Below are 14824 nucleotides of genomic sequence, written 5' to 3'. Positions count from 1 at the left end.
GACAGGCCAAAATAGCTTAAATAAGATTACTGGACAAGCATTGCCATAAGCCTTCTTAAATCTTTGTTATTTCATGCAAAACATAGACAGGGGGGGTCAATTACTTACTTTTAGCTTGATATTATTGCTTTGTTAATAATGTTGCTTCCAAAACAAATTAGTATCAAAATTGTAGTTTGTAGATGTATATCAGCTATTATGCACCCCATGGCCTGGATTTCTGGATGCAGCACAATGTGTAATAAACGTAACTTCAAACCTTACACTTTTAGCAAAAGTAACAATTTGCTGTTATCATATCAGGGATATCTAGAGAAGGGGATATGGAAGCTCGCAGCGATTGCCTTATTCTCATGACACTACCAGGGCGGTAGTTTGTAGTGCTTTAAACATGCGATTCCTTTTAAAATCGTAGAAAGTTTGTAGTGCAGTTGGTACAATGAGTTACAGAAGACAGTTAGCAAATGTTACGTAGAGCATATTTAAAGAATACTTGTTTACAAAGACAGTTGAAAAGTTACCAATAAGCTGCTTTTCTTAACAAAGCCTTTGCAGTAGGCTAGATGTAAAGCAAGTATATGGGTAGTTGAATTAACAAGCAACCATGAGCATGCTGTGAATATCCAGGCCTGATGCTGATAGCGCAATGCAAGTTATCGTAACAAAATTTATTAAACTACTGTCGGTGCCAATTGTCATTTTGCGATAAACACAGATTTATTTACGATAATCAAAAGCCCTTCTATTGTCAGACGTAATAAAAGCCTTCGTATCCCCTTCTTTAGATATCCCTGTATCATATCTCACAAACTTGACGTGATAGGATAAATCTGAGGTCAGATTTGAAATCAGCATCCCAAAGTTAGTCTAGGTCATATATTTTCATTTGAGGAATAAATTTGATGTTGTCCAGTGTTATCATCGTTTAATAGTCCAGTAGAGATAAGGAAATAGGGCAAATTTTGTTATCTGGAAAAACTACACTTGAGCTAATCGCAAAGTCATAAAGAGTTAATCTTTAAAGTAAATAATAACTTGCATGATCAGCATGCCGACGGATTTAATTAAGCAACAGAATTATAGTCTCATCCTTTCCAAGATCGATGTCATCGACAGCGTATATCGACAAAGCTGTGATCTATAAATGGAGTATTTGGGCCTGAGGAGGTCAATATCGGTCGAGATGTACGTGGCTCGGTCTATTATGCAGTAGGCTACAATCAATCTACTAGCATGTTTTTCAAACCTTTACGATTCTCAACAAATATAATGTGAAACAATCCAAATGGGCTTTCAGTGCCTCAAATATTGTAGAATGTAAGCAGAGCAGTACCGAGTATTGGTAACAATGCCATTTGCTTTGATGCCTGCATAAACGCGGCGACACCACTGCAGGTGAATGTCACATTCGATAAGTAATTAGACAAAGACCATGGGTAGTCGGTGAAATATCCGTCTATGCCGGATTCTAAAAACTTTTCGTATTCTCGGTAAGGATCAGATCCATAATCCCAGGCTAGGAACTGGTACTCATTTCGAAATGTGTACGGATGCAACTGCAACAAAAAGTCGTTTTGATAAAAACTTGCACAAAACGTTGCACAATGCACATATGCTGAATAGACCAAACATTTTGCAACTTAATTGACACAAAAAGCTTTACTATGTTTTCAGAAACAATATTCCTCCATGAAAAAACCACGACCATGTTGTTAATTTTAGCTAGCCGCAAATTGCTAACTTGATATGACTTTGTGAAACAAGGGACGTTCTTCCCTGCTATCAGCACAATGTTTGACACATCACAGAAGTCTGCGTAGCTTCTGCTACAGTAAGAGATAGTTTAACATAAAGTTTACCTTTAATCCATACGAATGAGCCTTTTCAACAAACCCAGTTGTAGTGGCAATTTTGTTGGTAGCCGGATTTACAACGACAATAGTGTTTTTAGATGGACCTAAACCATAGCAGAATGTCGACATTTCTTCAAGTTTGGCATCCGACAGTGTTATAGAGGTAAGAAAAATCAACGGTAAAGCGGTTCGATTGGCCATGTAACGCAAACTAGTTTCGCTGAATGATTGCACAAAGCATGGTGAGGACTCGTGAACATAACCATGCTTTTCTAAGGATTCCAGTAATATATCTTCCATTGTAGTTTTGTTTGGTTGCAGTATTGAGTTGAAAAAAGCTGGGTTTTTAGTTTCAGGGTATATTCCTATTGTTCTTCCATTGCTGGAATTCTGAGCAACCGCGACATATTCTTCAAAACTAGCCATAGCAAATTGACCGTTGTATGACTGGTCCCGGTAACTACGAGCTTGCATCTGTTGAAAAAAAAATTGTCCATCAGTATACAGGGCCTCCGAGAGACTTCAGCACTGGTCGGGAAAAAACACGAAAAATGGGCCCCATAATATTTTTTAGCAAATATTGCATTGCATGTTCGTGTTAAGCTGAAATTAGCCTACTTTCCTCAGCATGAAAAGAACTTCGTTCAATGTAAAAGTCATCAATATATAATCACTGGATTACACTTGCAGCAAAAATGCCACTGAGGCAAACTATTTTGTCTAGAAAGTTTTGTAAACACACAATAGGCCGACAGGCAACGAAAATAGTTCAACCAAGCATTTAATTCAGGAGTGTCCAAACTTTCTCCCAAGCGAGCCAGTTTTGATAATAAGTGTTCGCGGGCCAACAGCCACAATAATTTTTCTGAAAACTGCAAGTTGAATTTATATGATTTTTGTGTGTCTAAAGCTTTGGTAGAGAGTTTGCTTTGTTGAACCATAGAGAAATAAAACATAGTAACTTTAGCGGGTTTAGCATACTTTATTTCACACAAAATATAACATAATTAAATAAAATAAACTCAAACGTTTTCGACACGTACGTGTGTCCTCATCAGGAATTAAATCTGCAATACATAAAATGAAAAATCGTAAGATAAATTTGACTATGCACTGTAACTGTAACGAAACTGGACTGAAAGCACAAACTGAACAAATGATACGAGAATGATTGCGAGTAAAATTGCGAGTCTTTTGTGTGTCTGCAGGCCAAAAATAACACAATGTAGCCTACAACAACAGGCGCGGGCCATACAAAAACGTCTCGTGGGCCGGAGTTGGCTCGCGGGCGGAACTTTGGACATGCCTGATTTAATTCAACTCTTTCTGGACTTTTTGCAACGCAAAGTTACGAATCACAGCATCAAATGATAAAATTTTGCGACGTCTGAAATGATGCACAACATGTCTAGTTAGGCTTTTCAATCGGTTTTGAGTCATAGGCCTACTAGTCATAGGCCTACTGGAGCGCAAACAATTCTTTACAAATTTCAGTAATTGCTAAAACCACGTTCTCAAAGCACAACCGTTGGAGGTAGCTACCGGAACACAAAAAAAATCATAACAAAACTATTTGGAAAAACCATGGACTTCTAAATAGTAGCATCTGGACTGGAAACGCAGTGACCAACAAAAGGCCAAACAGTTGGTACAACAGTTGGCCAACAGTGGGCCAACAGCCAAGTAACTAACCCTGTTGGCCAACTGTTGTACCAACTGTTTGGCCTTTTGTTGGTCACTGCGTTTCCAGTCCAGATGCTACTATTTAGAAGTCCATGGGAAAAACCTTTCGAAAATTGCAATCAATGATTCCTTGTGTAGAGATTATGGGGTGGTTCGTTTTGGTTTGCAGCTGAAGTTTGCTGTGTGGCTTTCTGTCAAAAGTACCAACTCATCCAAAATGTCTTCAAAAATGTCATTGTTGTAGCCTACAAATGGTTTAAATTTGTCCCACATGCCCGCAACTGCACAACAGACATATGATGAAATTTTCATGGAACTTCAAACTCATCGACGATATGTTTGTGTTTGGTGATACATTTGTCAATTCCAACAACTATCGAATCTTTTGCAATGTACGGTAGAATACATTTCCTTCGAATGATTCAGCTAGTTAGGTGGAGTAATAAAAGCGTTCTGTCCTCAGGAAAAAAAAGTCATTTTCTTTTAAATTTATAATTGCCACTGCAACTTTAGCTTGCGAGTAGTAGCCTACTCTTCTCAGCTTTCTCTTACTTAGATTACATCTTCCTTTAATTTCATTAAATTCATCAGTGAATCTTGTTTAGGACCGTAATCCACATAATGCAAAGCAGTCACAAATTTAAAACTGCTAGTTGTAGGCTACTTTAGCATTGACTCAGCTTCCGATCAAGCTCTTGTTGGTTCTAACTTGATGCATTTAAGAAACGTCTTTAGAGCTCCAATTGCAAAAGGGTAATGTAAAGCATTGGGTTTGACTGCACCACGCCTTGATTACTTTCACGAAGTCAATTTTCTTTGCGAGATGATAGGACAGCTTTCTTTAGATTTTTCAGAAATTTTCCTTTGACTGGGCTATAACTTTAAAGATGCCACAAGCTTACAGATAATCAATTACTCCAAAAAGGATAAGACATTTGAACAACGCTGTCTGTAGGCAACATCATGAATTCCAACCAGATTTAAGCAACAACATCCATAAACAAAAAACTCAAATAAAGAAAAAACTCACTACCTTCCAAATCACATCATGAGAAGCATGACTAACAAAGGCTACTTGACCACACGAAAACAGACGATCTTTTAACTATGACAAAATTACATCCAATTGCAGCAATAAGTTGATAAAATCAAAAGTTTTAAAACTGTTCGGCCACACTAAAAGATCACAATTCGGAATCAGCAAAGTTTGCACAGAGGGAAAAGTAGAAGAAAAAAAAAAACGTGGCAGACAACCAAAACGATGGCAAGACAACATCCAATCATGGACCGGACTCAACTTGAACTTGGCGACACTGGGCGAGCTGGCTCAAATCGCCACTCTTGGAAGCAAATAACTCATGTTGATGCGCAATCTGATGCATGAGGAGATAATGACTGATGATGATGATGATCCATAAACAAAAAATATACATGATTTAATTTCTTTAATCGTGCTTGGACTGATACCTTTAACTTTCCCAGATAACTTATGTTGGATACAACATCCTATGCATGGCCAAAGCAGATTTTGAAGTTATGGTTCAGTTGTCAAGCAAAAATAGTTCCCGCTTAGCTAAAACAGCGCCACTTTTCAAGTTGAAACTATCAATACAATCGAAACCGTTCAGTGATACAGAAATCATTTCAGCTTCAGATTTTATGTCTTGAAGCTGTTCAACATCGCCTACCTTAACACGAAAATGATTTGTTCTTAATGAGAAGCATCGAGAGTGACATTTACAATGATTGAGAAATACTTGGAACTACACACTTCATTTAAGAATTTGTTGATTTTTTAGTTGGTACATTTTTACTTTAGTACTAAAAATGGGCCCCCCTCAAAAGTGCAAAAACAAAAAACTACTCGTTTTTCCTTTACAATGTTTTGCTAGGGGGGAAAATGGCCCGACTTCCCCCCCCCCTCTCGGAGCCACTGTCAGTATAACGCTGCTGCGAACATTTATAAGCTTTTCTAGATTACGCACATGTTTAGTGCCGCCTAATTTACAGACTTATGACATGGTGTCCCACTTTTAGGCGACTTTTCAGGAAAATTAGGTTCGGGTCAAATTCTGAATGGATTTTCGTCACTGATTTCAAAAATGACGTTATTTTTTCATTATGACGTCATCTTGATGTGCCAGCTAGCGGATTTTTGCTATTTTGGCCTTATCACGAATATGGCAAGAGCTAGAGACTTGGAACTTGCGCCAAAATGACTGGAAGGGACGATTTCCTATTTGTTGTCAATACAATATGAAACGCTAACTGCAACAGTAATGAAGTTATTTTGAAAAAACATGTTTTTGCTCATTTTGGACAAAAATATGAGAAACACGGCAATTTTGCTACTGTGACGCTTTTATTTCGGTTGTTAAGTTGCTGTGCTGCGCCACATTGTTTAACAATTAAGTACAGTGGTAGTTAGTCTAGCATATTGTCTTTTCAATTGGTTATATAGCTCAGCATTGATTTTTACATGCATGTTGTAATTACTAATACTAGCTAACTTTAAACCCTTGAAAATTTCGATCAAAGATCTATCAAACAAAACCACCATTCAACAACACAACACAGGTCAATGGGATTATTTATCACACCATACTGTGCAAAGCAGCACAAATGCGCAAGTCTGTTTTGGCCAAATCATCTTGGTCATCTCGAATCAAGCCGTTCACAACGCGTTTCAGTCTGCCAATAAAGCGCTCTGTTCCTCGATTGTTGTTGTTGATCATACGCAAAAACACTGATGGAGATGAAAAACATGCATTGCGTGGAGCCATTTTACTTTCTTCGGAGAAAAAAATCACTTAAGTTGTTACGCTTCAAAAGCGTCTGCTCGATATCAACGTTTCTTGGAAAACTTTTCTGTCTTGCCGCATCAGCAGCAAAAGGCGGAGCTTCAGTGTGGAGAACTTAAACTTAAAGCAACGTTTTTAGGGCTCAACCATTGGGATGCATGCTTAACGAAATGTTTCAGAACAGCGTTGAATACTGGTTCATCCACAAATTTATATGCATGTAATAAATCTCTTGTAAGCAGTACCAATTGAGGGACCTTCAGCAGCTGAAGGTTTAAGATGGATGACTAAAAATGCTGGCAAATAAACACAAACAATAAAAGAAACCATACGTTGAAGTTTAGGGATATCCTGAGGCGCAACACAATACCCAAAAATCAGCAATCTTAAGTAACCACTCGCTGTTGTTATTCAACGCGCATTGGATAACCTTTCTTGACGATAAAAAAGTAGGGGTTTCAAATTTCCTGGAACATTCATCACTAAATGAACTGCCACAGCAAGAAGACATATATGGTCGCTCCGAAAAGATGAATCTTGGCTTCTTGTGCTCAGAAAACCATAAGATCTTGACTTTTAAATGATTTGCGGCTATAGCTGTGATGAAACTTTACAATATTGTCGGATTTTCAGATGTTGGGGCTTAAGTTTTGATATTTTCTTAGCCTAATTATGTTCATCAAACCACCATCTTCGTATGCATTAGGGCCTTCCACTTTGCCTTCCAAAAAGCTTTTTGCGTGTGTAAAATAAATCTCATTTACATGGAAGAGACATTCAAGAGTGTGTACCACTACTACTACCACTGTACTTAATTGCTAAACAAGGTGGAGCAACTTAACAATCAAAATAAAAGCATCATTGCAGCAAAATTGCCGTGTTTCTCATTTTTTTGTCCAAAAATGAGCAAAAACATGTTTTTTTCAAAATAACTCCTTTTCTGTTGCAGTTAGCGTTTCATATTGTATTGACAACAAATAGGAAATCGTCCCTTCCAGTCATTTTGGCACAAGTTCCAAGTCTCTAGCTCTTGCCATATTCGTGATAAGGTCAAAATAGCAAAAATCCGCTAGCTGGCACATCAAGATGACGTCATAATGAAAAAATAACGTCATTTTTGAAATCAGTGACGAAAATCCATTCAGAATTTGACCCGAACCTAATTTTCCTGAAAAGTCGCCTAAAAGTGGGACACCCTAATAAACATAGTAAATAGTCGTAAAAATAATTGCTTTTTTTATCAAAACTAGACCTATATTTGAAATATGTCATTGGCTGCTTTGCTGAAGAAGAAGTCAAACATTCAAAATTCGCTTACCTTGCGCACTTGTTTCAACTCAGCCATTGTAAAATCGACCGTAAAATAGTCAGTTCTTTCCACACCATCCACTCTGTAGGTATTTACACGACCTTTGAACTCAGGTATGGTAGCAATGTTTGTAGTTGCGTTCAACCACGCGTCATGTGTGCAAATTAACTGCAGGTCCTGAAATAAAGAATTGGTGTCACTTTCTGAACATTTGCTTTACGTTATGACATTGCTAATACCAATAGCCTTCATACTGCGCAAGCAAGTATGTTTGCATTAATCATCATTTAAAAAGAAAGACATTTATTTCATCCGTGATATCAACACCAGTATTTTACTGTCCGTGAACGCTTAAGCACATTAGCCAACCTTCGTTACGGCTAGGTCACACTCAATAACATCAGCTCCTTGTGCCACAGCTAATTGATAGGCTTCCACTGTATGCTCAGGTAGCATTCCTGTAAAGCATTTTATCATTTTGAAAAAACAGTCTCAAAATTAAAAAGAAATCTATGTTAAATCTGTGCAGCATTCACTCAATAAATCAAACTTCAATCATTACTGCAGTTGCAGAGTAAACTGGGTTCTACAACCGATATTAAAGCTTGAGCAACGCATTTCAGGACTGTTCTCCATTTAGCGGCAAATAGTGAATGAAATAATTTCCAGGAACAACACTTCAACAATCGGAAACTTCACTCTGCCAATCTCGGTAACCGGCCCTGCGTCAAGAGCCTCTACAAGTATGCGAAACTACCAGGAATCCCCTATCAAGGCTTTGTCAGTTCGAGGATAAAGGTTCAAAACCAACCAACTACTCACCACAACTTCCTCTGTGAGCTATAATTAGTGGTCGGTCATCAGGAAGGCCCATAATAGACACATTGCTGACAGCTTGGGTAAAATGAACAAAGAAGCATCCCACTGCAAAATACAAAACCTAATCACAAACAAATACCACAAGATTTGAGTTTCCAGATGCAACCATGATGTATCGGTGCCTGTGTTACAACCACAGAACTCTTTCTATCCTTACTGAACTCTACTAGGCTAGTCGCAAACAAACCAAACTCCATAATGGTAATTATATTGTTTCAAAGTCAAACGCATTGTTTCCGAGTACACTTACCCAACAACTTTAACGTTTTGGAAAGTGCAACCATACTTGACAAATTCATACGCGATGCACCGCCTTCTTGCCACTCCCTACCAACCAAATTATACTAATGCAGTAACTTCGAACTGACTGCAACGCTTTCCTTGTTGGCGGTTACTGAACAAACAACGCCGTGGTAGGCTGAGTCTTTTTTTTTATGTTCAACCTTGTATAACACGACAGCTGATAACGCTTGCTTTCTGGAAGTAGATCTCTTCTGTCTGTCCGCTATGATCAATGCAAATCACACGACAGCTGCAAGTCAAGTCTTAACAGTTTATTGACCGCTGAAACACATCATAACTTTGCGAAACTGCATATCATCGAAATGTAAGCCAGAACACTCCGTTACGTTCTATAATACATGACCTATCATTTCACAATGTAGATATTAACGACCTGTATTAGCCTGATGCTGCAAGTTCGCTGTGGAAATAGCGAATTACACTAGCTTACGGAATACAGTTTCCTAGTCATGTGCTATGACGAATGGTGTTGAAGTCAGTGAGTCGTTGTTTTATGTGGTTCTTTTGTTTGGCTTGAGGCTGCTGTCTGTTGAGTTTCTGTGTTGTTAGGCGAACTCGCAGCATCAGGCTAAAACAGGCCGTTAATATCTACATTGGGAAGTAAGCAACGATCATGCTGCTGAAACTGAAAGCGAAACTCAATGCATTGCATCTGCATGACCTATGTTTCACAACTCGCAAAAAAATATGCACCACTTAAGTGCGAGGTTTTTTATTCGACAAAGTCTTCCAATATGCATAACCAGAAAACAATAGGAATATGATCTCTTCCGGACGTAAAACGTCTACTGTTTCTAAATATGAAATTTTGTAATAACAAATGTTTTTTACACTCAAGGTAAAGAGGAAACAGTTTTAAAAATGAACGTGCACGCAACGACAATTAGAAAACTTGTTTACAACATCGTTTAAACGTAAATATTCTTCATCAATAACTTCCAGATTACCTATGTCTCATGACGTTGAATCAAAATTACAAAACTAATAAAGAACGGATTTTGCTAGCTGGGTTTTAGCAGATTTCTGATATGCTATAAGTATAATACGGTACTTCAGTATAGATTCTTAAAAATGTTCGGAGTGCGCTAAAGTGTTGCTTTCGCACAAACCACATGTCTAAGGCTACTATCAAACTACATTTCGCTGTTTCTTTTAACCAATCAATCACCGAGATTGATAAATTTTTCATATCTACGTTGCTTTAATGCCTGATGACGTAGACAAATTGCAGGGAAGTTATGAGTCTATCCAAATGAAGTGCGTTTGCATAAGAATTACAAGTATGCACAGATGAGGCGGTCAACAACTGTACCTCTTCAATTGTTGTCGCGTCGTTTATGAAGAGGGGGCCTGTATACTTGCACAAAGAGGTAATTTTTGTTTTCTACGAAAATAAGGATTTTTAACAATTTCAACATTAGTAAAGTTTCGCAGCTGTATTCAAACTACCCTACGCTGTCCCCCATTTCACCGTATAATTATGTGAAGAATTACGTCAAAAATGTATTGAAGTAAAGTTGTGGTGCAGGAAGAATTTTTTAACGAATGGCATTGTCACGGAATGGCAACAATAGGCTGAAAATAATGACGCAATTGAAATAGCAGTAATAAGCGAACGAGTTTCTGCGCAGTAACTAATAAGTTAGGTGAGTTATAACTTGTTGCCTTTTCTCTTCCTCAAATAACAAGTTTTGACTGAAAAATCACACGACATGTTTTGACACGTAGAATTTTTTAACTTGACAGTTTTAGATAACCATCAACAACAAATATGAAGAGACGGCTATCTGTAAAGTACGCACTTACTGAATGTTACACTGTAAAATTATCAGCGGCAACGCTGTTGAGAAATGTTGGTACATACATATATGATGCCACAGCAGTTACAATGTGCTTTACACGAGACAACGCCGTTTTTGGTCACTTAAATCAACTTGTATATCGGGACTCTGTGATGTCATAACGACGTCACAAAAATTAAATAAAATGTCGAAGTGGTTGGAAACTGCAGACAGAATGTACTAACGTCGACTTCGGCCCTTCTGTGTATGATAACCTGAGTACAAACACCAAGAAACACGGTGTTGTAAATTGTTTTTGCATTTCAAATATGTTTGGTGAGAAAGTAGGAGAAACTCTACGAAACTATATTATATGACTGCTGAAGTGCCTGAACAACCAGCAAATCACTCCCTTTTACGCTGATTCTGCGTATTCAGGTCAAACATTCAGACGTGGAAGCAATGTAAAAACTAAATGATTTGCTGAATGAGTGGTGGGAGTTGAAGCATCGTCAGTTGTACAAACTAATAATTTTGGCTAAATTATTGTAAAATTGCATCATTATTAAACTAAAACAAAACCTTTTGACTTGAAGTCAAATGATGTAACTTGCCAAAAAATATCATTGCAACGCAACTAGTGCTGGGAAATTTGTATCGTGAAAATCAGCGGAGGTATCCCATAAACAGAAAAAGCGACATCAAGACGATTGTACAGTTCGTGCGAGCAAAACTATCCTTCGATTTGTAGTTTTATTCTCTGTTACAATTGGCCTTGACATAACGTATCTCTGCACACTGAGCATATTATTGGATTATGCCACGATTGTCCTCAAGTCCGTCAGCACATAGAATCGAATGCATCAGCACCAGAGCTACTGCAGTGCATAATAAAGAGTCGACTGTTTTATTGTTTCGCATGCGGACTGTTGGTTGTATGTATGTTGAGTGACAAGAAATGTTCTGTGTGATTAGTTGAACAGAATTTTTATATAATTTTGGACTTGAGAGCTCCCGTGATATGAAAAATAAAATCCAGCCAGCGTTGCAACAAAAAAATATGACCAGTGATAACTTGCGATCAAAAAGTCATCGGAATGAACACAAAGTGATTGAGCTTGAGGTGGAATTAAACACTTGACATTGCAATATGAAAAATTTTCATGTGATTTCATAGTTTATAGTGGGAAGGTTACTCACTGGAAACTAAGTGGCACAAATCACTTGGTAAGAATAAATCAATCATCGGACTATTGCCTAAGGACAAGAAAACGCAAAATTAACATTGATTAAGGAAAATTCACCTTTCAATAGCTTTTGTAGAAAAAAACAACAACTGTTAAGCAATTATTAAACATTTTTAAGACTGAGACCTAGTTCAAGAATTGCCGTTATTAAGGAGAGGTTGTAGATGATGTAAAGAAGAAGAAGCAATAGACCTCCTTGCAGTAACATTGAATACTGGAACTTGGTGCGAAAGCGAGCGGCTTCATATTCCGATAGCAGCAGCTGAAAAAAGACAATGAAAACTATAAGTAACATCAAACATCTACAAGGAATGATGCATGCCAAATTTCCAACGGTTGTTTCTACCACAGCTGATGGGCTACAATCAATATATAAAGACAAAAAAATCTTTACTTTTTTCATTATTAGTCCAATATGGCATCACAATACGGCAGAAACTAAATATCTCAGCACCATAGTGTAAGTGCCTGGCCAGACAGCGTCTGCAGACGTTGAATTAATGTAAAAATGACGGATTTGTCACCAAGGATCTGGCAGGCGTCTATGTGTTTAAGCCTAAAAGTCGTCAATCGATCTTATTTGACCTCATATTATTCGTAAACAGAAATTAAAAATCAGAATAATACCTAATAAAGATCTGTACCTTTGCTTTCAAAGCAGATAAGTCTCTTGCGAGTTTTTCTAGTTGTTGTTCACTGGACATTGACGTTGAAGATTGGGGGGCTGCAGCAGGCATTGGCGAAATGCCTTGTAGATCAGCCATGTGCGATCTGCTGACGTTAGGTGATGAAGTTGATTGTGAATATTCGGATCCTTGCGATGACTGAAGATGAAATTTTGCGCGGACCCTGTATGAAGTGACGTTTTTTTACATACGTCGAGAAAATGAAAAACTGTGATAAAAATGTTAAACTAAACCGCGCCTAAAGAAATTTGCAATCGTAAGGAAATTCTTGGAAAAGGATCGATTTTTGGATTCTTTGTAAACGAATTGTAAGCACACAGTTACAATTACCATAACGACTTCGAATAGCCCCAGCTTTAGAACAGTGCTTTCAAATGAATTGGGGTCCACGGAAAAGTTTAAAGGATTTATGAATAAAGGCATTATTTTAGAAAAAAGTAAAATGTAAGCACGGCAATTTCTAGATTGGAGTATTTTTGCAAGAATTTCACTTTTAAAAGAGCTTTATAAACTTAATAATTTTATAATACTACAAGTTGAAAACCACAGCTTTAGATATGGACATCGATATGGACTATACTGTAGACATGGTGTATAGAGTGAACAAATGCTCATTGTGTGAAAATCCTCTATCATTCAAACTCGGATTAATTTGAACGTAAAGCGAAAATTACGCTGGTCAACACATTTTTTAATCAGAAATACTACTAAACTTTTCTAGATGAATTTTTGGGCTGATTCCGAATATGCGGTCATTTTTTTCTCTAGCACACCAGGTTTTCAAAATCTTTACACTTTCATGTTTTGCGTATTTTTATTTAGTAATATTAATGAATTAAACCGTATCAATGTTTTGAAACAAAAACAGCAGCTCTACGCAAAAAAGGTGAAAAAAAATGTAAAAATCCAATTGCATATAATTCGATTTTCTTACTGGTGGAATTGACACATATTGAATACGCTTACCCAACTAGTTGTTCTTCACAAACCTTTTAAACACTTTGGTCCCCTAACCAAACGCATGGTTTCTTTGTTGATAAGGAAACTACTATGAACACCTCAAATATGCTTTAAATATTATTTTCATTTGTAAGAATGGCTCGGATCATCACAATACAGCAATCTCAATCGCCATCATTCCTTCATACCATAAACCTTGGAAGCGTGCCTCCATTGCCTGTATATCCTGATGAAATCGTTTACTTTGCTCATCACTAACTGCACCAAGATTAGCAAGGAAAAAAATCTAGATGTGAGTGAGGAACGTGTATTTTTAAAGACATGCGACAGCCCATCTCTTTGTAAGCTTCAAGCAAGTCTGCCCTGTTAGCTCAGTGGTTAAACGCCCGATTCAAGATCACACGGCGCTGTTTCGGCTCACGAGGTGTGCGCTTGAGCAACACATTTCAGAACTGCTCTCCATTCAGTGGTACCTAGTGGGTTAGGGATTGTAGATCATAGGGATGCGAAACTTCATCCGCTTTTGGCTTATCCGCAACACTAGAAGGGTTACGTTTTTTTCTAATTTACAAAATATTTTACTTTTTATGGGTTATATAAGAAGAGTGAAGTTGGTTTTAAAGTAATTTAAGGTTTTTAGTTGAAAGCAAGCCAGCAGTAAAGCGTAAAAAAAATGTTAAATTGGCAATTGACCCTTCTAATGTTGAAGGAACAATGGAGTTGCGCGTCCCGTAATGTACTGTCCCTACTAGTGGGTGTACTAATTTCCAGGTAAAAATATTTCAACAAATGGAAACTTCACTCTGCCAATCTCGATAATCGGTCAGGAGTCAAAAGCCTCTACAAGTATGCGAAACTACCAGGAATAACTTATCAAAGGGGTTTGTCAGTCCAAGGATAAAGATTCAAAAACCAAACCAATTCTCTTCACAAACGTGTCATTCTATTGCTCAAAAAGTCTGTACGCAGCCACGCAAATGCTTTCCAAGCACGCAGTTTGAGTGCAGTTAGCGCTTTCTCAAAATCTGGATCTTTCAAAACTTATTGAATTTTTGGGCCAGTATGTCTTCTTTCGTTTTTGCTTCACTTATTTTCGCAAACTTGTTGCAGAGAAATGCGAAACCATTGGAATTGGCCTTCCCCAGCTGTTCAACAAAATTCTGTATTAAGCTCAATTTTATATAAAGTGGTGACAATGATACATTCTTCGGCTCAATTAAGGGCCTACTGTTGGTATTATATATGTTAACGTTTATTGGTATGTATGAGTCTCTTGTTGGCCAGTCTCTTCTGACATAATGTTCTGCAGTAGCACGACTATC

At 37.6% G+C, this 14824-nt stretch overlaps 1 protein-coding gene across 1 annotated transcript in view; it reads right to left on the bottom strand.

Annotated features, from left to right (window-relative positions):
• Positions 1-219: 219 nt before the first annotated feature.
• The window catches only part of LOC145780098 (uncharacterized), a 36257-nt gene continuing 21652 nt past the window's right edge, over positions 220-14824 (bottom strand). Inside the window, exons 12-18 of the mRNA XM_082591813.1 lie at positions 12501-12705; positions 11966-12118; positions 8469-8586; positions 8016-8104; positions 7656-7823; positions 1860-2327; positions 220-1556 (exon numbers count right to left, since the gene is read on the bottom strand). Coding sequence (XP_082447939.1) covers positions 1302-1556; positions 1860-2327; positions 7656-7823; positions 8016-8104; positions 8469-8586; positions 11966-12118; positions 12501-12705 — 1456 coding nt within the window. The 3' untranslated portion in view covers positions 220-1301. The remainder of the gene's footprint in view (positions 1557-1859; positions 2328-7655; positions 7824-8015; positions 8105-8468; positions 8587-11965; positions 12119-12500; positions 12706-14824) is intronic.

Source organism: Aplidium turbinatum, chromosome 11 (genome assembly GCF_918807975.1).
Source record: "Aplidium turbinatum chromosome 11, kaAplTurb1.1, whole genome shotgun sequence".
Classification (NCBI taxonomy): domain Eukaryota; kingdom Metazoa; phylum Chordata; class Ascidiacea; order Aplousobranchia; family Polyclinidae; genus Aplidium; species Aplidium turbinatum.
The sequence above is the reverse complement of the archived record's forward strand: the minus strand, read 5'-3'. Positions and strand labels throughout refer to the sequence as shown.